Below are 22,426 nucleotides of genomic sequence, written 5' to 3' on the forward strand. Positions count from 1 at the left end.
TCTGACAAGCAAAGTCAATGGGGAAACCAGATTCACTTAACAACCGTGTTACTAACTTACCAACTGTAGTGATTCCCTTAACAACTGTGGCAAGAAAAGTTGTAAAATGGGGCAAATGTTTCACTTAGCAACAAAAATTTTGGGCTCAATTGTGATGACCGGGTCATCAAGGAATGATTGAAAATGCTTAAGGAAAAAAAGTCTACTTTGAATAATATGATATACAGTAAGTAACAGATTTACAAGCTTTGTAGTACTGTGGTCCTCGGAAAATATAAAAGTATACAATAAATTTGTGTGACACTCTCCTTCAAGAATAAAAGTAAAGAATTCATTAAGGCCAGGCCTGGGTAAAAAATAAATGTATAACTTATACACTGTAGGAAGAAGTACAAGTCCTTTATGAAACCTGTTTGGAACACATTAAAACATACATGCAATTGGACCCTGGGACCACTGAAATAAAATTGTTTTGGAGCCCTTCCTGTACACCAAGAGAATGGGAATATCTATGGGGCAACTACGATCCAAAAGGAAGGGCCACTACCACGTAGGCCTATCCCCTAGGCCTAGTCCAACCCCTCCTGATTTCCTAGGGGTGTGTGTGTGTGTGTGTGTGTGTGTGTGTAATATGGACCAAACCCACCCTCAGTGTTAGGAAAAAATTTAGGCACTATTAAGATATTGAAGGATGGAACTGGAAAAAACAATGAAAAGGAAAAAGAAAATAATTATATTTTGTCCTTCATATTATGACATTACCATTATAATGCTTAAGGTATTACACAACTGAACACTAGATTTATTACCTGAACCTATGTTCAATATAACACAAAAACTGCTTATTTCAAAATGCATGATGGCTGACTGTGAAGTTCCAAAATCTTACCGTAGTTAGATACTTTTGACTCCCATACATAACATATTGAGGGGCTAAACTGTAGATCATATAGCTGGTGTGAAGAACAATCAACAGAAGTATCATACAAAGAAAGAGAAGGGCTTGAGGTCGTGTCCTCCCCCGTCTGATCTTGTACAGCTAAAATTTAAAAAATATGTTCTTATATCAACACACTATGACATTAAAATAAGAAGTCTCTCAAAATATAATTTAAATAGGCTATCTAACCTTTCATTTGCAATTTCTGCTCCAAATTTTGAAGAATTACAGGAGTTTACAATTCCATACAAACAAAATATCACTGGTGAATGGATGCTTTAACTTCAGGGGTCTCCAAATGTGGTAAAATTGGCTGGGGAATTCTGGGAGTTGAAGTCCACAAGTCTTAAAGTTGCCAAGTCTGGAGACCCCTGCCATTAACTTATCTAAATATGCAATCATGTTAAAATATATCAATCTATAGAAAACTGGGTTATGCCAAGCCAAATTATGAGCACATCTACCCTGGTGTTATCTATTCTTATTCTTTCCCACACAGCACATTATCCCATGTACTTAACAGCAAAGGACCAAACAAGGACAGGAAACAGAAGTAGCAAAGAAAGAGAAAAGAAGGGAGAGAACTACAGCAAAGCATGAATGAAATATCTGGCACGTGGCTTGGGATCTTATGCTTGGGTGATGTGGGCTCCACTGGGGGATTAAACTAAATGCTACTGATCCTTTCTGTGGAGCTTATAGTTTGAAAGGCACTTAAAATCATTTAGTCTTTTCTTCTGTTTTTTTAATCTTTGTAAGCCGCTCAGAGTCACTTGTTGAGATAGGTGGCTTTATAATTCACATAAATAAATGGAGAACAGTCCAATTTCTGCAAAATGCTGTTGCTGCAGCATTCAGTGTTTGAGAAAATCAGCCCACCCGATAGTTTTACTTATAATCAAATCCAATTTTCCACAACATGAATTTCTTGTTCCTGATTTTATTTTTAGAGCAGAGGTCTTTAACCTTTTTATGCCATGGACCCCTTTGAGAATGGATCCTTTCCTAGAAAAAATGTACGTAAATGCACAAATAAAATACCTAGATTGCATTACAAAGAAAGCAAAATGTATTTGTGCTCAAATACAGTTATCATTTATTAAAACATGTGTAATATAGTAATACAGGTAGTCCTTGACTTACAACCATTCATTTAGTGATCATTCAAAGTTACAACACTGAAAACAGGGATTTCTGATCCCTTTTCACACTTACGACCGTTGCAGCATCCCCATGATCACGTGATTAAAAGTTGGGTGTTTGGCAACTGGCTCATATTTATGACGGTTGCAGTCTCCTGGGGGGGGTGTCATGTGATCAGCTTTTGTAACCTTCTGACAAGCAAAGTCAATGGGGAAGCCAGATTCACTTAACAACCGTGTGACTAGCTTCACAACTGCAGAGATTCACTTAATAACTATGGAAAGAAGGGTCATAAAATGGAGTAAAACTCACTTAACAACTGTCTTATTTGGCAACAGAAGTTTTGTGCTCAGTTGTGATCATACATTGAGGATTACCTGTTTATGTGAAAATACATTTATAATTTTCCCCATCCAAATTCATGGATTCCCTGAAATCTATACATAGACCCCTGTCCCCCATGGACTACAGATTAAGAATTGACTAAAGAAAAAAAATGATGTGCTATCTCATCTATGTTTTAGCCTTTCAAATATTTGAAAACAAAACTGATGACAATGGTTACCAGTTTTGGTCAGGGACAGAGAAAACTGCTTAGAGAGGGCTATAAAGTATTATGAAGTGGTATATAAGTCAGTGCTATTGCTATGGCTAAGAATTGTTTCTTTTAAAGAAAATGAGCATCTAAACATTCCATTTCTAGCAAGCGTCCATTTTCAAAGCAGCCCTGCTTAAGTAAAAAATGTATATTTTTTACTTCCATCCTTCCGAGGTAGGTAAAATGAGGACCTAGATTGTTGGGGGCAATAAGCTTACTTTGTAATAATGCCGCTTGTGGGGGGGGGGAAAGCCCTAATAAGCAGGCATATACATAGAATGAAGGCTACTGCTAAGCTTGTAAGCCGCCCTGAGTCTTCGGAGAAGGGTGGGATATAAATGGAATTAAAAATAAAATAAAATAAAAGTTAAGATGCCCTGTACACAATGCTTTAAAACTGAATCCACACTAATATCATATTATGAAATACTGTATGCTAAAACACTTTTTAAAATACTACTACCACTAATACCTGTTTTAAAATTAAGCATTTAAATATAACAAAATTGCTACCTAGTTCTTGTGGACAAATGCCAAGGCATTAAGTTTCAGAATAATTCCTGCACATGTTGTCTGGATGTGAAGCGAAATGATTTACTTGAGTTAATAGAAAACCCGACAAAACAGGTATTTGGTTTTAATACCTTTTCTGCATGTTTTCTAATATACATTTGCAATGTTTTATTTATTTGTCTAACATGCTAAATTATTTGAAAAGTGCATGAGATACAATAAAGTTTACCCTTATCCAGAAGAACCATATACCCATGCTGCGAATTCCAGCCATTGAAGTAAATATGAAGTACATGATGATGGTAGTAATAAGAATATAGTCTAGGGGAAACACCTAGAATATAAATGCAGTATATTTATACATCAGGAAAATTTATCACATTTCAATTATGAAACATTGAGGAAAACCCAAGCAATAAAATTTAAAAAAGTTACTAAATCCAATATATTCAACAAAGATAAGACAATGACAGAAAGTAGTATTTAATCCAAATTTTGATATTATCATCAAAATAATTAATAGACTTAAACGGGTTCTTAAACAGTCAGAATTTACGTGTCCTCTCAAAAGCTCTTTTGCCCTCAATACTCATTTAATTTATGGAACGTGGGATAGCAATAATAGGACCCCTAGTGAATGGTGTGGGATCAAGAGATTCCCTGCACCAAAACATGGATAAATAGCAACCTAATTTCAGGTCACAAATAGATTTAAAACAATTTGCATGCTAAAAAAGAAAACCCATAGCGGCAGGATACAATCCAGCTAGAACAATTTAGTTTATTGTATATAATTTATGATATTCTCAATCAATAATAATTTGAGTAGTTTTCAAAAGATAACTGTTAGTTTTCCTTTTCTATCAGTCATTGTACATACTAGATATAAATACTATTTCATGTCTATTATATTATTATCATCATCATTATTAACTCATTATTTAATATTGAACTTATTTATTTTTAAAACTTTTATTTTATTAGCATTAAAGTCCTTAACATTCCGTAGAAGCGCATTAGGAATTTTCCTGTACTGAGCTTTTACTTACTATCTGTAGAACAGGCAATAGCATATTCAGTGGGTTGGTCAAATTAGTTCCCAGGATTATAAATCCAGAACCTATACCAGTAGAATGAAGTGCTTTATCCAAACTGTAAGAATTTAAGACATATATTGTTATTGCTTGACTTTTTAAAAAAAAAAACTGCATTTAAGTACATTTTCTGTATAGAGTACTTAAAAACAAAGATACAAACTGACATCAACGTTTTAGAAATTATCTTATAACATTTGATAGTGACTATGATTAAGAATGTAGCATTTTTTATTTTAAATTATGCACAGATGAGGATTGACACTTTTATATATCTTCTAATCAACTTGTATATTCAGAAAACGTACCATTTTATTATAGAAAGTTCAGGAGATCCATGAAGTAGACGCTAATCTGATAATCATCACTCATGTTTCCATTAATATGAACTGTTGTATTGTTAAAGTTCTCCAAGCTTGGTTTTGGGATTGCTAATATTTCATTACCCCACTAGGAAATACCATTGTAATGTACAGGAGTTTTGGAAAAGGGCAGATTCCCTGCCAACCAAAACCCTCTTTCCAAAAATTTTTAGATTTTTAACTTTTTGGGCTATTAATTGTTATTTAATTTTATTTTAACTCTATTTTAACTTAACTTATATTGTTTTTTAACTTTGCCCTATAAACCGCCCTGAGTCCTTCGGGAATAGGGCGGTATATAAAACCAATTAAATAAATAAATAAAACTTCTGAATTGATGACATTACTAAGGGTAATGAAACGTCACACTATACTACACATATTTGCTATAATGGCAATAAAATGAATTCCGTTAGTGCAGAATTTTATGAAAACCTTTTGCAAACCCAGAAATATATCTAGATTTTTTAATTTTTTAATTCTATGTATTATATGCCTTTTTTAAATAACCACTTTTCTACTTGGGAAATATTATGCATTACAATTCACACTCCTCCACTAACATCCTATATATTTTTGCACATTATGTTGCAGACATCTGTTTTTTAAAATCCTTGTATTTATACATGTTCACAGTGCCAACAACTCAGGAATAGTCCTCTAAAAACACTAGAGATGAGAGAGACATATACAGACTTTGTTTGTTTCTTTGTTTTAGGTTGCTTGAGTTTCATCCCACCCTTTCATTTTAATATATATGGAACAGGGATGCAAAAACTTTTTATAAGTATGCCTTCAAGTCAATCTTGACTCCTGACAACTGTCTGTAGAAGTCCAGGCAGTTTTCCTGGAAAGATTATTTTTCCCTTGCCTTCTCCCTAGGGGTAAGAGTGAGTGACTGGCCCAGCTCATTTTGTACCTAAATGGCTCTTATGCAAAACATAGAGATTTGAAAATGCAATGTTCCAGAGAATTCCATAGTATACCAACCTCTCTCTAGTCCATTCATAATCTCTTCTAGGCTGTAGCTTTTCAGGGCTGTTCAGCTACATCCAGAATAAATCTTGTAAATTTTAAGTAGTTTGAAGTTTCGCTAAAGGAAGCAAGTCTACCTGGGGGATGGGTCACCCAGAGTACTTCAAGCCATTTATGGTCTGCAGGATTTAGTTTTAGAAACTGGCAAAACATTACTAAAATAGAATAGTCCAGAATGAGAATGTTTCATTCCTATGATTTAAATAGGAGCTACAACAAATATTCCTTCAACAAATGTTGACAACAAACAAACAAATGAAGAAATAATGGTGATTATATTATCTCTATCAAGTCCCGTGTTTACGCCATACAGTGTTTATTGTAAAAGCAACAAGATAATTGTAAATATTAGTTCACAGACCGATAAGGACGATTTCTAAATAGCTACCTGAATATTTCTCCATTATCTGTGAAATCTACTTCCCCAGCAGTTCATCAGAAAGCCATTAAAAAGAAACTAAGAAATTTATTGGCAGATAAATTGGTTCTAAATTGAAAATAGCTACTTGCTGAGATTTCTGTATCCATATCCCTTTCATCTCACGAAATCTTGTTAAAGCAGTGTGAGAGAATCTTATTTGGAAGAAATACTTTCAGTCCGAAGCAAAAAAGAAAACAACCTTGCACCAAGAACATTAAGCTTTTTCTTTGCGTGTTTAGTTGAATGTATAAGGATTTGAGAATATATTGAAATATGCTATGCACACTGGTCATCCACTTTACTTTCTGTAATATTCACATGCTCAGATAGAAAGGTCTGAAAAACTGTTTGCTTAAAGGTGAATAGAACAGCCTTGCAATCAATTCTTCTTTTATTATGCAAACAAGCTGATTTTACATTCAAATAAACATCCAAAGGTATTTTCAGTCTTCTGTTCTAAACAAGAAAACATGGACCATGTTCTGTTCACTTTCAAGCTCACAGGTTTCTGGTGAATAGCCGTAAAGACATTCATATCAAGTATTGGCCTGAGTCTGCCTGAATGATTTTCAGCAGATACATTTTAAAATGCGAAGCGCATGTTATATACTTACTTCGACAGGAAGAGAGAAATAGTGAACAGCAGGGCCACAAGTATAAAAAATATTCCCCATACAATCTAAAACACAAGTAAGTTTGAAAAATAGTTTAGCACATTCTCAACAATGCACAGTTTGTTCTGCTATTATTTAATAAGATAAATATAGGAAATTTGATAGAGGGGCATTTTCTCTCATAATTAAAAATGCAGCAGCTACAGTATTTCCAAAGCCTCTGCTAATAACATCAGAAACTACTCTGAAATCTGCAACGCATATTTGCTCATGTAAATCAAAACAAGAAAACCAGAAATATTATCTTTATAGAGATCTAAGATTACAGCTGGAAAGCAAGTTATATATACCGTATGTTAACCTGAATTCCTCAATTCATTTCCCAAAAAAGAATTTTGTCCAGATGTAGGACAAATTAAATTGTTCAGCTGATCATTTACGGAAAGATCTGCTAAAATGACAATGTACGTTTAAATCTTTCTAAAAAGTAGAGAAAACAATTAAAGCACATGTTTATGTATTTTTATTGATTCGCTAGCATGTGTAAACCATCTAGACCACGAAGACTTAGACAACAGATAAAGCACATAAATACATGTTCATATGAGGTGCCACTTCCACCAATGAGAAAAATTATTTTAGAGATAATTTCTGCCTAGCAAACTTTCATTTTTTTTAAAAAAAAGTAAGTCTTCTTTAAATAATGAAAGCAGTAAAACCAGAACTCAGTGCAATGCTGAAGTCTTAATGTATCTGTATATTCTGCAAGAGAGAATTATCTAAATTTAAATTATTTGGAATAGTGTATTATTCTGTAATATGATCCTACTTGTGTTTTAATATTTTTGATTTAAGATTCGATGTTATGATTCTCATTGTTCACAACAATATAAAGCCTATTTAAATACTGTACTTTGTTTACATTATAGCTGCTGCAACTATAAGATTACTGCTCGTTACCTACTGGTACATGACTACGCCATTATTTACAAATACTTGATTCAACATCTTGACTCTGATCTTTATACTAAATAAATGTAAGAGGCCTTAACAAGTGCAGAGTGCTCAGCAAGTTTCCACAAGTCTTTGGGAAGATGTACATTTGATCTGTGCATTGCAAAGCAATCTTCCTAAGCTACATTTAACTTTCACTACAAAGAAATCATATCTTTATATCGTTCACTACAAACCAATTATTTTTATGACAAAACAAGACTTTTTTTGGTGGAAATTTAGTCCCAATATGAGAGTTGAACTTTGCTATCAAACATGCCTATTACAAAGTAATGGTGTATTTTCAGCATCATTTGGGTGCAATTCTTTTTATGGAAAAGTGAAATCCCTAGTGTCTTAGCTTTTTGTTTCTACATTCTGTTGGTATCTTTCCTTTTTCCACATTCATACCCTGATGGTTTTCTAACACTAAATTGAATTTGTTGCTTATTCGTTCATCCTGCAAATCTGTTCACACATTTCTTCTCTTGTCTACCCATTTTATGCTGATCCATTATTTGTCCAATTGTAACAGTAACTTAAACCATAAATCTCTCTCCAATTTCAAAGTTAGTCTGTGCGCTTGCTAAATAGAATCTGACCCCATGGCACTACTATATAACTGTATGAGACTCTACTCCCAGCATATTTAATGGGAGCCATAGTTCCAAGTAAATCAACAAACAAGAGAAGAATCAATCTGATGCATGCTCTCATTTAATACACTGTGTTAGAATTCCCCCATTCTCCACATCTCGATTTTAGCTACAGTTCTGAATCATGATATATTTTAACAATAAAGACATGGAACTATAGCAAAAGGTTACCTATCTATATTGTATGTGTACTGATCGGTGTGTGTGTGTGTGTGTGTGTGTGTGTGTGTTGCAATTTTGCAAATTTTACACAGTTGACCAAATTTGCGTTAGCAGAGGCTATCTCTAGATCCGTCTTCTAAAGTATTGTATCAGGGGCTATGCACAGCATCTCAATGAATGATTGCTTGAAGCAATAAGGCTCCCGCCCTGCTTCTAAGCAGCAATTCAGAGGCAGAGCATTCCAGCCTGGCAAGCCCATAGATGCCCAGCCAGCATCCAATCTCTTTTACAGTTGTTTATGTAAACATTTATGTTTACAGAACTGGCAGTGTTCACATTTATGAAACAAGATAGCTGAGATTAAACCTAAGGGACTGTACTCCCCAGCAGCATTTTCAAACCATTATTACTTTCTTAGCATAGCCATTTATTTTTCCACTCTATTTTTTTTAAACAAATTGATTAATTTTATGCAGTGGAAAAAGATACTGCTTGCTGACACATCACACTCAAAGTATGTTTGGGTATGAGGTCTAAGCAATAGAGTTTTATTTAAAAAAAACAACAACTCAAAAACAATCGTCTCATGTTGTGGAGTCAGTAAAGACATTCTGATCTTCTTAGTGGAGTCTGTCTCTAATAATATGAGCATTTTATGAGATATTGGTAAGATGAGAGTCTTCCTATAATACAAAATGAGGGTATTTACTTTCAGGGGCCTCATGACACCACAGAACTTTGTCCAGCAGCTTTTCTCAATGTATTCCAGACGCCGTCCTCTTTTGCGAAGGGTTCTTAGTTTGTCTTCAAATTGTTGCAGCATTTGCCTGTCTCGAATTGGTAAAGGCCGGCCATCTCTGCACTAGTAAGGAGAATTGTAAGAAAAAGTGCATCATTTGTATATTAGTATTAGTATTACAATCTTTTTGTTTAATCCCAATTATTACTTGTGGAAAATGAGTTCTAATTTCATTTCATTTTTTAAAAATCTTTTTAAAAACTAAGAAATCATTTCTAAAGGGATTGGCTTTCCAATTCAACAGTACTTATAAATGAAACATTACACCAAAATCTGAGAATTTCATTTCTTTTAATACTAACTTCATTTAAACAAACAAAAACTCATGGAATGAATAGAATATAAATTAATAATACAAAGAACTATATATATATTAGAGCAATAACTTTTAGCTACTAAAATGTGAATGAATGCAAATGAAATTCTGCATTAATACATATTGTATTTTGAAATAATGAGATAAAATCTTATTTTAACATACATTGCATTTTTCAGGTGTCCAAATTCCGAACTAATAAGGAGTGAAAGTTAGTGGTTTTAGAAAAAGTGCAGAACTAAAGTCCAAAAAGTAATTTTTAAAACAGCACCAAACCTTTGATTTAATTCTTTGAATATTTTGCTCAACATCTTCAATATCTTCAGTGTTCTCCAAGCGTTCATAACTAGCATTTCTTGTACCTTTTATGAGATTTAGAGGCAAAGCAGACATCCCATAAGCCTAGAGAAAAATGAAACAGAGCATTAACTGAACCAACATTTCTAAGTGATTGTCTTCATTAGTGCAAAATCAGTATTTTAATTCTAGCATCAAAATGTTCAGTCATATTCTTTTATGACAATTTTACCAAATATTCACAAAACGTAGACAGTTTCTGAACCAATCTCTCCTTACCAGAAAGAAGAGTAAAATACAGGACACAGAATTCACCCAAAATACTGGCAAAAAATTGGAGATAGATAGATGGATGGATGGATAGATAGATAGATAGATAGATAGATAGATAGATAGATAGATAGATAGATAGATAGATAGACAGACAGATAGACAGATAGATGCCACATGTGGAATACTGCATCCAGAAGGACTGGGGTGATGTGATAGCAGTGTCCCAGTATTTCAGAGGTTGCCACAAAAAAGAGCTATTCTCCAAAGCACCTGAAGGCAGGACAAGAAACAATGGATAGAAACTAATCAAAGAGAGAAGCAACCTAGAACTAAGGAGAAATTTCCACACAGTTAGAACAATTAAGCAGTGGAACAATTTGCCTGCAGACGTTGTGAATGATCCAACACTGGAAGTTTTTAAGAGATTGGACAACCATTTGTCTGGAATGGTATAGGGTTTCCTGCCTGAGCAGAGGATTGGACTAGAACACGGGTCAGCAACCCGCAGCTCTTTCAGCCGTCTACTGCGGCTCCCAGTCCTCTGCCATGTGCAGTCCAAAAAAAAAAGAGGGACTAAAAAAGTTCAATCAATCAATTCAAACTTCTCATGGAGAAAAAAACTTGAAAAGCTTGAATTGATTGAAGTTTTTTGGTTTGTGGTCAGCCCACAAGCTTTCTCTTACCAGTTTTGCTGGATGAGGAAAGACGCAATCCCGCTTCCCGATCTGTACCCTCCCTAATACCCATTGGGCACCACTCTGTCCGTTAGAAGGAAAGAAGCCAAAAGCCACCCCTTTCACGTTCCTCCTTCCAAGCAGGGAACCTTTTGGGGGAGGAAAGGGTGAAGCAAACACACCCCTCCCCCAACCATTCCTTGCAGAAGAAACTAAGACTGATCAGCCGCATTTATTAGGAAGCTGCTCCTCTATTCTGGAGAGCCAGCAGGGCCCCTGCTTCGCTTTTCCTACATCAGCAGGGCTGGCACTCCCTTAGCCTGGAAAAAGAAGCGTAAAAAACTCAAAAAGATGGTTCTTGCTAGCGGCAGGGAGCTGTGAAGGTTGGTGACTCGGGAGAAATGGCCGGGGGGAAGGTGGTGTCGGAAGAAAGGGATAAAAGGAAAGCTTTTATCTCACTCTCTCATTCACTCACACGTTCCTCGCAAAAGCTTCTCTTGCTCTCATTTTCTCACATTTTGCTCTAAAAAGCCTCTCACACTCTCACTCACACTTTCCTTGAAAACGCTTCTCTCTCACTCTCATTCACTCACCAACTCGAAAGGCCAGCTGCGGCGCATCCATTGACTTCCATGGGGACGCTTGGCAATAAAAGGGCCGATTAAAATCGCTTCTGCTAGTGCTGCTACTGCTAACTTTTTCACTTGCTGCTTGATGATTCTCCTCCTCCACCCCCAGCAGTGGCATCCGGGGATTCTCCGGTTCCAAGCAGCAAGTGAAAAAATTAGCAGTAGCAGCACTAGCGGGAGCAGTTTTAATCAGCCTTCATTGCCAAGCGTCCCCATGGAAGTCAATGGAGGCCCCGCGGCTGGCCTTTCAAGTTGGTGAGTGAATGAGAGCGAGAGAGAAGCATTTTCAAGCAAAGTGTGAGTGAATGAGTGTGTGAAAGAGGCTTTTTAGAGCAAAATGTGAGTGAATGAGAGAACGGGAGAGAAGCTTTTGCAAACAAAACGTGAGTAAATGAGAGCAAGAGAGAAGCTTTTCCAAGCAAAGACGAGTGAATGAAAGCGGAGGGGGCAGGGCAGCTGCATGTCTCGCCTTACACTCCACTCTTCTGTCAAGCCTCTTGTTTTGTGCATGCGCACCCATTTTTTGTGGCTCCATTTTTCCTTTTGTGAGGGAACTGGTTCCGAGTGGCTCTTTCACTGTTTCAGGTTGCCGACCCCTGGACTAGAAGACCTCCCAAGGTCCTTTCCAACTCTGTTATTCTATTCTATTCTAATTCTATTCTATTCTATTCAAACCTAAGAAGAAGAGAGAAAAGTTTTATTGGTCCACAATGAGACAGTTATTTGGAATTTCTATGCACTGATTAAGATTGCATGCTTGTTTTTTTAAAGACTGTTGAAGGAAGGAATACAGCAACAAAGTTCCTATAAACACAGGAGAACACAATCGTAACTAATCTATAACTAAGATTCAAGGAATAAAAGTAAAAAAATATAATACTAGATTTTTATTGCACGTTACCAAATCTGGAAAAAAGTAATAAAAGTTAAAAAAAATAAACCCAGGAGCTTCATCTTTATTGATTATATGTCATCCAATCATCTTCGATTCCTAACAATCACATGTATCGTTTTTCTCCAAGATGAACCATCTCTAACCTCTTTCAGGTCTCCCAACGGTGCACTCATCACCACTACAATTGAGTCCGTTCATTTTGCTGCTGGTTGTCTTCTTTTTCTCTTTCCTTCCGTCTTTTCCAACATTCGAGACTTCTCCAGACAGCTGGGTCTTTACATACTGTGCCAGATTATTTGAGCCTAGTCATTTATGCCTTGAATAAAAATTCTGGATTTAATGATCCCTTGCACTGTTTTCTTGACTGTCCATGGTATTCTCAGAAGTCTTCTCTAACACCAAAGTTCAAAAGCATCACTACCTCTTCCTATCTTGCTTCTTTAAAGCCCGAACTTTTGCTTCCATAGAGTGTCACAGGGAATATCATGGCTTGCACATTTCTCACTTTTGTAGGTACAGGTACATCAGGGCTGAGTAGCTTTTCAAAGGTCTTCATGCATGCTCTACCGAGTAATGTCACTGACTTGTGCTTAGATTGTAAGCCGCCCTGAGTCTTCGGAGAAGGGAGGGATATAAATGGGATTAAAAAAAAATGTCATCAGTCCATCAAAAGGAAAAATATTTTAACCTATCAAAAGCAGCACTGTGGGAGACAGAGTAGGAATGCAGGCCAAAAATAGGCAAGGAATTGGTAAGAGAACACCTATCCACTTTGGGCAAGTTCAGTTCTCTGGGACCAGATGGTTTACATTCCAGGGTACTGAAGAAGCTGGCAGATATGCTGTCGGAACCACTGAATGAAATCTTTCAGAGCTCTTGGAGCACGGACGAACTGACATGGTTCCAATCTTCAAAAAAGAAAAAAAAAAAGGAAAAAAAGCGAATCGAGGAAACCAGAGACAAATCAGCTTGACATCAATGTTGTGACTCAGGGCCAGCCTGTGGGCCCGACAGCCGGGTCCGATGTATCGGAGGACTCAGATGTGGGGGAGGAGGGAAACGAACCGGCTGATGATGATTTGGAGACTTTGCAGAGTCCTCAGCCGGGAACCTCTTCTCAGCTGTGTGAGCCCGAGAGTGCGGAGGATGATGACCCACAGCTGGCCCTGTTCAAGGACGCCCGACGCAGGAGGCAGACGAGCAGGGACAAACAAAGGAAGGCTATGGGACTCCTCGGGAGGAGGCACAGGGAGACCACGCCCTGAGCTCTCTATAAAAGAAGTGTTTGGGGAGGGGCTAGTTGCTGAAAGCAACTTTTTCTTTGAGAAGTCAAGCTCTTGTATTTTTGTAACAGTGTAATTAAAACTTGGCAGAAGCCTTTTGATCTTGGACGCTTTCCAGACTCTTCCTTTGATTAGGGGTGCGAGAAGAGGGCTGGTTTAGAACAGTTTGCTTTCAGCCACCCACCCCTTAATACTACGATGGAGCAGCTTCTTGCCGAGAATGTCCAGCTCAACCAGCAACTCACCTTGCTGGCCACTCAGGTGGCACAACTGCAGGCTCAGGTACATGCTGCCCCCCCACCCAGGAGGAAATGTCAGATAGCTATGCCGGATAAATTCGCTGGTAATCCAGAACTGTTTCCTGCCTTCCTGGGACAATGCCAGCTTTATATCAGCGTGAAAGCAGCTGATTTCCCCACTGACCGAGATAAGGTGGGATTCGTGTTGAGCCTTCTGTCGGGAGATGCAGCTCGTTGGGGCACGCCTCTGTTGGCACAGCCTAGCCCTTTGTTGGATAACTTTGGGGGGTTTTGTGACCATATGCGCCTCATGTACGAGGACCCGATTAAGGCACAGACGGCCACCCGACGCCTGAAAGCTTTGAGGCAGGGTCAGCGCCCTCTACAGGCCTATATCAGCGATTTCCGGCTGCTTAGCCAGGATTCCGCCTGGAATGAGGCTGCGCTCGTGGATGCCTTTCAGGATGGCTTGTCAGAGGAGATGTTGGATGAGCTGGCCCGCGTGGACATTCCCTCAGACCTGAATGGGCTGATCCATCTTTGTCTGCGGATCGATGCCCGGCTGCAGCAGCGTAAGAGTCGCCGTGCCACCCCACAGACCCCTGCCGCCCCTGTTGTGCGTGAGCCCCCGGTCCAGAGGGAGGAGCCAATGGAGCTGGGTGCCGCCAGGTCCCGTCTATCGGTGACGGAAATGGACAGACGACGATCGGAGGGGTTGTGTTTTTACTGTGGGGACCCTGGACATTTGGCTGCTTCTTGCCCGAAGAAGCGTCAGCGGGCGTCAGTGACCAAGCCTGCCCTGAGAAAGTCCCCTGCTTTGTTATCGGGAAACGGCCCGAGCCCGATCTAGACGGTGTGAAAGATCGGGCGACCCACAACATCCACTCCGAGCGACGCCGTTCCAACGGTGCCTGTGAACCTCCACGGCATTTGATTTTGGAGGCACGTCTGATCCTCCCTGGCAAGTCAGAGGGGATTCCAGTCCATGCCTTAATTGACTCTGGGGCTACCACTAACTTTATGGATTCGGCCTTTGTGGCCAAATGGGCTGTTCCCCAGTGTCCAGTGGATCCGCCCATGCTTGTGGAGACCATCGATGGTCGAGTGCTCCTGTCCGGGCCTATCACGGCCGCCACGCAACCCGTGTGTATGGCCATCAGTACCCATGTGGAGGCCATTCAGTTCTACGTCACTTCGGATCTGCACTTCCCCGTGGTCTTGGGACTGGCGTGGCTCCGGGCGCATGATCCACAGATCTATTGGTCTCAGAACTTGGTCACCTTCCCAAGTTTGCAGTGCGTGGACCACACCCGCCATATCTGTGCCGGCCAGGTGGAGGGTTCCTCAGGGGTTTCCTTGCCTCCCGAACTGTCCGACTTTGCTGACGTGTTCAGCGAGTCAGAGGCGGACCAATTACCCCCGCACAGGCCCTACGACTGCTCCATTGACCTAGTCCCTGATGCGCCTCTCCCAGTGGGGCGTTTGTACTCCATGTCGGAGCCCGAGTTGGCTGCATTGCGGGACTTCCTGACGAAGAACTTGGCTCGTGGTTTCATCCGGCCCTCGTCCTCGCCAGTGTCTGCGCCCGTGCTCTTCGTCAAAAAGAAGTCGGGCGAGTTACGGCTTTGCTGTGACTACCGGAAACTCAACGCTATCACGGTGCGTAACCGCTACCCGCTGCCCCTCATCCCCGAGCTCTTGGACCGACTCCGGGAGGCTAAGATCTTCACGAAACTGGACCTGCGTGGAGCTTACAACCTCGTCAGGGTTCGGCCGGGTGATGAGTGGAAGACGGCGTTTGGTACTCGCTATGGACATTTCGAGTACACGGTGATGCCGTTTGGCCTGACCAACGCCCCCGCTGTGTTTCAGCATTTTATGAATGACGTCTTTCGGGATCTGTTGGACCAGTTTGTTGTGATTTACCTGGACGACATCCTGATTTACTCCCCGTCGCGTGAAGCGCATCATCAGCATCTCCGTCAGGTCCTGCAGCGCCTCCGGAATCATCGGCTGTTTGCCAAGTTGGAGAAGTGCCAGTTCTACCAGGTGACCATTGATTTCTTGGGTCACCGCATTTCTCCTGAGGGCATCGCCATGGAACCGAGTAAAGTTGAGTCATTGCAGAGTTGGCAACCCCCGCGTCGCGTGAAGGATATTCAGCGACTTCTTGGATTTGCCAACTACTATCGGACATTCATCCCTGGCTTTGCTGCCTTGACAGCCCCCCTCACCCGGCTCCTGCAGAAGAAGACTCGGTTCCAGTGGAACGCCCCCGAACAACAGGCGTTCCAAGCTCTGAAGGACGCCTTCATGAAGGAGCCCATCTTGAAGCATCCTGACCCGCAACGGCCATTTGTCGTGGAGGCGGACGCCTCCGACATTGCCATTGGGGCCGTGTTACTTCAGGCAGCGACGCCCAACGGTACCCTTTTCCCTTGCGCGTATCACTCACGGAAATTGAATCCCTCGGAGCGCAACTATACCATCTGGGAGAAGGAGCTGCTGGCCATCAAGGCGGCGTTCGAGGCTTGGAGGCATCATCTGGAGGGGGCGCGGCATCAAATCGAGGTCCGGACGGACCACAAGAATCTGGAAAGCCTGCAGACCGCTCGGAATTTGAACCAACGCCAGATCCGGTGGTCCCTCTTCTTTGCGAGGTTTGACTTCCGGGTGCGGTACATACCAAGCGGGCACAACCAGAGAGCGGATGCTCTGTCCAGGAAGCCCGAGTACACCCGAGTGGAAGACAAGCTTCCGCCCAGGACCGTGATCCCCGTCGAGTCTTTTGCTGCGGTGCGGGAGCCGGTGGATATACGGGCTCGGATCCGGGAGGCGCAGCAGCAGGAGGCGTGGGTGGCTCAGCGGAAGGAAGAGGTGGGGCCAGATTCGCCTTGGTCGGTCACGGATGGACTCCTGTATTATCGTGACCGGCTCTATGTTCCAGGAGGGCCACTCAGGGGACTCGTCCTCAGCCAATGTCATGATAACCCGGCTGCGGGGCATTTTGGCCTGTTCAAGACTCTGAACCTGGTCTCCCGTACATTCTGGTGGCCCCGAGTCCGACACGATGTCCAGTCTTATGTCACCTCCTGCGTCCCATGCAGGCAGGCCAAGTCAGCGACAGGGGCCCCGCCTGGTTTACTGCAGCCTTTGCCAACGCCCAAGAGACCCTGGGGGGCTGTGTCCATGGACTTTCTGACGGATCTACCCCCATCCTCCGGCTTCACGACAGTGTTTGTGGTGGTGGACATGTTGACCAAGATGGCGCACTTCATCCCCTGTCGCGGCTTACCGTCAGCTCGCGCCACTAGTCGCATGTTCATCCAACAGGTGTTCCGGCTGCACGGCCTTCCCGATAGAGTCGTCTCCGATAGGGGGGCCCAGTTTACAGCCCGCTTCTGGCAGGAGTTGATGCGGGCGTTGGACATTAAGGTTTGCCTCTCGTCCGCGCATCATCCTCAGACCGACGGGGGTACCGAGAAGGTCATCGGCATTTTGGAGCAGTATCTGCGCTGCTACGTTAACCTGCAGCAGGACAATTGGGTGGACTATTTGGCCATAGCCGAGTTTGCCTTTAACAACTCGCAGCACACCTCCACGCAGATGACACCGTTCTTGGCCAATGTGGGTTATCACCCTCGGTTTTTCCCCCTTTCTCCCGTGGACTCACCGGAGCCGGCAGCGAACGAATTCATGGCGGAGTTACAGGCGATCCATCGGTTGGTGCGACGGCAGCTGGAGAAGGCCAAGGCCGACTACAAGAGGTTCGCCGATCGGTCGAGAAGGGATACGCCTCCATTATCGGTGGGGGATCGGGTCTGGCTGTCCACCAGGAACCTACCATCCACTCGGCCGGCGAGGAAGCTGGACCACCGTTACCTTGGACCGTTCCCAGTCGAGGCCGTCATCAACCCGGTCGCCTATCGTTTAACTCTGCCACGTTCCCTGCGCGTGCACCCCGTCTTCCATCGATCCTTGTTGGTCCCCGAACAACCGGCTTGTCCACTTCGCCAAGCGGAACCTCCCCCATCAGGACCTCGTGATGGCGACAGCACCCCCGAGTACGAGGTCGCCAGCATCAGGGATTCCCGCTGGCTGAAAGGTCGCTTCCAGTACCTGATCGAGTGGAAAGGGTACGGGCCGGAGGACTTCACATGGGAAGACGCGACCGCCGTTCATGCCCCTGCGTTGGTGACTGCTTTTCACGAACAGTTCCCATCCCGACCGCATCCGGATCGGCAGACCCGGGGGAAGGGCCCTGCGGTGCGGGATAGTGTTGTGACTCAGGGCCAGCCTGTGGGCCCGACAGCCGGGTCCGATGTATCGGAGGACTCAGATGTGGGGGAGGAGGGAAACGAACCGGCTGATGATGATTTGGAGACTTTGCAGAGTCCTCAGCCGGGAACCTCTTCTCAGCTGTGTGAGCCCGAGAGTGCGGAGGATGATGACCCACAGCTGGCCCTGTTCAAGGACGCCCGACGCAGGAGGCAGACGAGCAGGGACAAACAAAGGAAGGCTATGGGACTCCTCGGGAGGAGGCACAGGGAGACCACGCCCTGAGCTCTCTATAAAAGAAGTGTTTGGGGAGGGGCTAGTTGCTGAAAGCAACTTTTTCTTTGAGAAGTCAAGCTCTTGTATTTTTGTAACAGTGTAATTAAAACTTGGCAGAAGCCTTTTGATCTTGGACGCTTTCCAGACTCTTCCTTTGATTAGGGGTGCGAGAAGAGGGCTGGTTTAGAACAATCAATACCTGGGAATATCCTGAAAAAACCAATCAAGCAGTGGATTTGTGAGCACCGAGAAAGGCTTTTCTAAAATTGATGAAGCACATACTGACTGCTTTTGAGTTTCCTTTTTTTAATTATCCAGCATGCATTGGGAATAATGTCTCATGTTCCTCAGCCTTTTCTAAACCCAACTTGAACATCTGACATCCCTTTCCCATATAGAGCTCTAAACTGTGCTGGATAATCCTAAACCTAATTTTGCTAGCATGTGAAATTAAGGATACTGTACAATGGTTTGCACACTTTATTAAATCTCCTTTGGTACTGCTCTGTAGATTGACTTATTCTGGCTACTATGTCAGTCTTCAGATTTGCTGACATAGCTTAGAGCCTTGAGTGATTCTGTTGCTTAACATATTTCAATGGGCATTCCATCAGTTCCTGTAGTCTTCAACTCGGTAATAATTGGAGTGCTGATCTAACTTCATCTTCTAGTACTGATTCTTGTAAGTAAAGAATATCTTCTAAGGTATCTTAGATCTCTCTCTCTCTCTCTCTCTCTCTCTCTCACACACACACACACACACACACACACACACGTTATTGAAAGTATCTCTTGTAGTCCAAAAATATTGCCCCTCAAAATAAAAAGATTAAAAAGAGCAATCACAGCACACAACAGCAATATTCATAAAAAGCCTCAGAAAATAATGTAATTTTGATTATTTGGCAGTTAAGCTCAGTAATCAGAGTGTCAGGCAATCCTCTTTAGAGAGTTTGTTCCACAGCCAAAGCACTATCACACAGAAGATGCAATATCGTATTAACAGAGTGAAAGCTTTTGGAGGCAAAAATACCAAAAGAAGATAACTCTTTAATGAAATTAACAAACACTGAAGAAAGAGAACTATTAGCAATTCTGCAAAACCAGTCTATGCACCAATAAAATGTAATAAAAATAGATACGGAAGATAACATTTCTAAAATAAAAACATAGGAAGTGATTATTTAGAGATAAAGATAGAAACTACAGAAGTGACTGCGATTAAGTGAGAGTTACTAAAATAAACCAAGCCTAGAACAAATAAACAAACCTTGAATGTATATTAACAGGAAAAAAACCCTCAAAAAAAGCACAATCCAATTTAAAAATGTTTTGGAATTCACAATCTGTTGTCTGTGGATCTGTGGGGGGCCACAATGTTATCACAGGGGGTCCACGAAGCCTTGAAGAAATGTTATGATTTCAATCTTAAGTCTTGGGAATCCTTGGCCATGATCCATGGCCCCAAATGATATTTAGAAGAGTCCGTGGTGAAGAAAAGTTGAGAACAAATGCTGTAACCATTTACTCAAGGCTTTGCAGAAACTTTCAATTTATTTACTTGAAATAAGAGTGAACTAATTTAAAAGCACCTCTGGAATACATAGTCAGCATGTTTGTTTACAAGATATTCTATCCTATTCCCACCATACTGTTTTCTGGATTCCAACTCAGAGTCCATTTCTGCAGCCAATTGTAACAGCCCCTTCAGATCCCTGTTCAGAGGAGGAAGAACTGGAACTGTCCAATGGGGATGGCACATCTCCCTTGGAATGTTTACAGAGGCCAGGGGCTGAGGGCAATGCTTTCCCAGGCCCCTCGGGCATTGGGGGAGGTGATCAACCAGACCGAGAGCACTTCAGACAGGCAATGGTGCTATTTGGCAGCAGATCCCCTCTGATGAGGAACAGCTGCCTCCCCCACTAGATCCAACAGCACGGAGAGTAGAGCGGAGGCAAGCTCAAAGGAGGTCTGCAAGGCTGCTTGGGAAAAGTCAGCCCCCGCGCCTCTTCACAAGCAATACCTGGGGTGGGTTGATTTAAGCAGAAGCTGGGGGAGATTGTCTTTGTCGGGAACAATTGCTTGCTTTGGTATACAGTCCCCTGGCTTTGTAAAAAACTCAGCCTCTATTCTTATTTCTGCCTGTGCCTTGCCTTGTGTAGGTACAAATAAGAAGACTAAAAAGGACTCCTAAGAGACAACACTTTACTTGAAATAAGCTTGCTACCTATAAATGCCCATTAGCGGGTAATAAATGGAATAGATACAGTTTTTGTGAACAGCAATAGCACTTAGACTTATATACTGTTTCACAGTGCTTTACAGCACTCTCTAAGCGGTTTACAGTGTCAGCATATTGCCCCCCCAAAAGCTGCGTCCTCATTTTACTGACTTCGGAAGGATGGAAGGCTGTGTCAACCTTGAGCCAGTCAGAATCGAACTCCTGGAGTGAGCAGTGAATTAAGCTGCAGTACTGCATTCTAACCACTGTACCACCACGGCTCTTCATAAAATAAAACTCAAGTTATGTTTAATTTGGAGAAATTGTGTCAGTTTTTGGTAAATGCACTGACAGGTTTTACTCCAAGTTATGCATCTGAAATATCTTTAGTACTTAATAGAAAGAGAATTAAGTTTCTACATGGATAAACAGTTATATTATCAATAAAGATAACCCATAAAACTGAAATCTTAGTAATTTTCAAGTCCTAAAATAGAATGATAGCAACTTTCATAAAGAATAATGGGAAAAATGTATTGTTTAAATAATCTGTAAATTGCCCAAAGTTGTTGGGAGTTGGGCAATGTATAAATTTAAATAATAATAACAATAATAAGGCTTTGTTTCTACGGTATTCAGTATTATTGCCAATCAGACTTTAGAAGCTAGTGAAAGTTTGAAGTGGAGATCTTACGGAATACTCCTGCAGATGCAATTAGCTCTCACCTAATTTAGGAAATCCCTCAAACTATTTTATTTTGGAGGCCTTTGGCATAGAGTGATTACAAGCATCTCTCTTTTTTGCTTTTCTTATATGATCATTCTTATTCTACAAATAGTCTTTGACCACAACTGAGCCAGGAATTTTGGACATAAGTCATTGCGGTTGTTAAGCAGATCACTATGTCACCAGACTTAATTCTTTTTCTGAGTCACTAATACTATTAAGTGAATCAGATGCTCAATAAACGAATCTAACATATCCAGTGTGTGGTGTTTTGTTTTGTTTTGCCAGAAAATGACAAATGACAAAAGGGTAGCAAATCATAGTCACGTTACTATGAGACACTGAAAAATGTGAGCCAGTTGCCAAGCACCTAAAATGCAATCACCTGACCATAGGATGGAGGTGCAGCAGATGAAACTTTGAAGATGGATCATAAGTAGCTTTTTTTAAGCCCATCAAAAAGTGGTCAACAGACAGATCATCGAGGACTATCTGTACCTTTCTTTTTTTAAAAAAAATATATTTTATTAATTTTTTAACATAATCACCTTAATATTTGGTAAAGAGCGTGTTGTCTGGGTTTATATTTAATAACAATTAATTTGTATAATTCCATAATCCACATAGTAGCTTTTCTTGATTTTCTCTTCTTATAATATTATTCTTTTATCAACCTTAAATTAGTACATTTCTTAGTATTTTGATAGATAACAATATAAACATTTTTCTAGTATTTCTGCAAGTAACAACCACATCAATATAGTTTCTTTTCTAATTGATCATCTTAATTACCTTGTCACAGATCCTGTTTTCAAAGTTCTTATTTAGATTTGTTTACCCCACAGTTCAAAACATTCTTACCAGTTAAGATTTTCTCAGAGTTAATTACACTTAAGTATTCAAATCTTTTTTCTCATATAAGCCATCCCAACAATTTTACATTTCTCATATCTTAAAACAAAAACATAAAAAGGGAAGGAAAAAGAGA

General features: G+C 41.1%; 1 protein-coding gene across 1 annotated transcript in view; it reads right to left on the bottom strand.

Annotated features, from left to right (window-relative positions):
- The window catches only part of LMBRD1 (LMBR1 domain containing 1), a 69,370-nt gene that overhangs the window by 14,050 nt on the left and 32,894 nt on the right, over positions 1–22,426 (bottom strand). Inside the window, exons 8-13 of the mRNA XM_083350621.1 lie at positions 9,923–10,048; positions 9,241–9,393; positions 6,721–6,785; positions 4,244–4,346; positions 3,424–3,528; positions 890–1,039 (exon numbers count right to left, since the gene is read on the bottom strand). Of these exons, the coding sequence (XP_083206747.1) occupies positions 890–1,039; positions 3,424–3,528; positions 4,244–4,346; positions 6,721–6,785; positions 9,241–9,393; positions 9,923–10,048 (702 nt within the window). The remainder of the gene's footprint in view (positions 1–889; positions 1,040–3,423; positions 3,529–4,243; positions 4,347–6,720; positions 6,786–9,240; positions 9,394–9,922; positions 10,049–22,426) is intronic.

The sequence above is a fragment of the Vipera ursinii genome, assembly GCF_947247035.1.
Source record: "Vipera ursinii genome assembly, chromosome: 1".
Lineage (NCBI taxonomy): Eukaryota > Metazoa > Chordata > Lepidosauria > Squamata > Viperidae > Vipera > Vipera ursinii.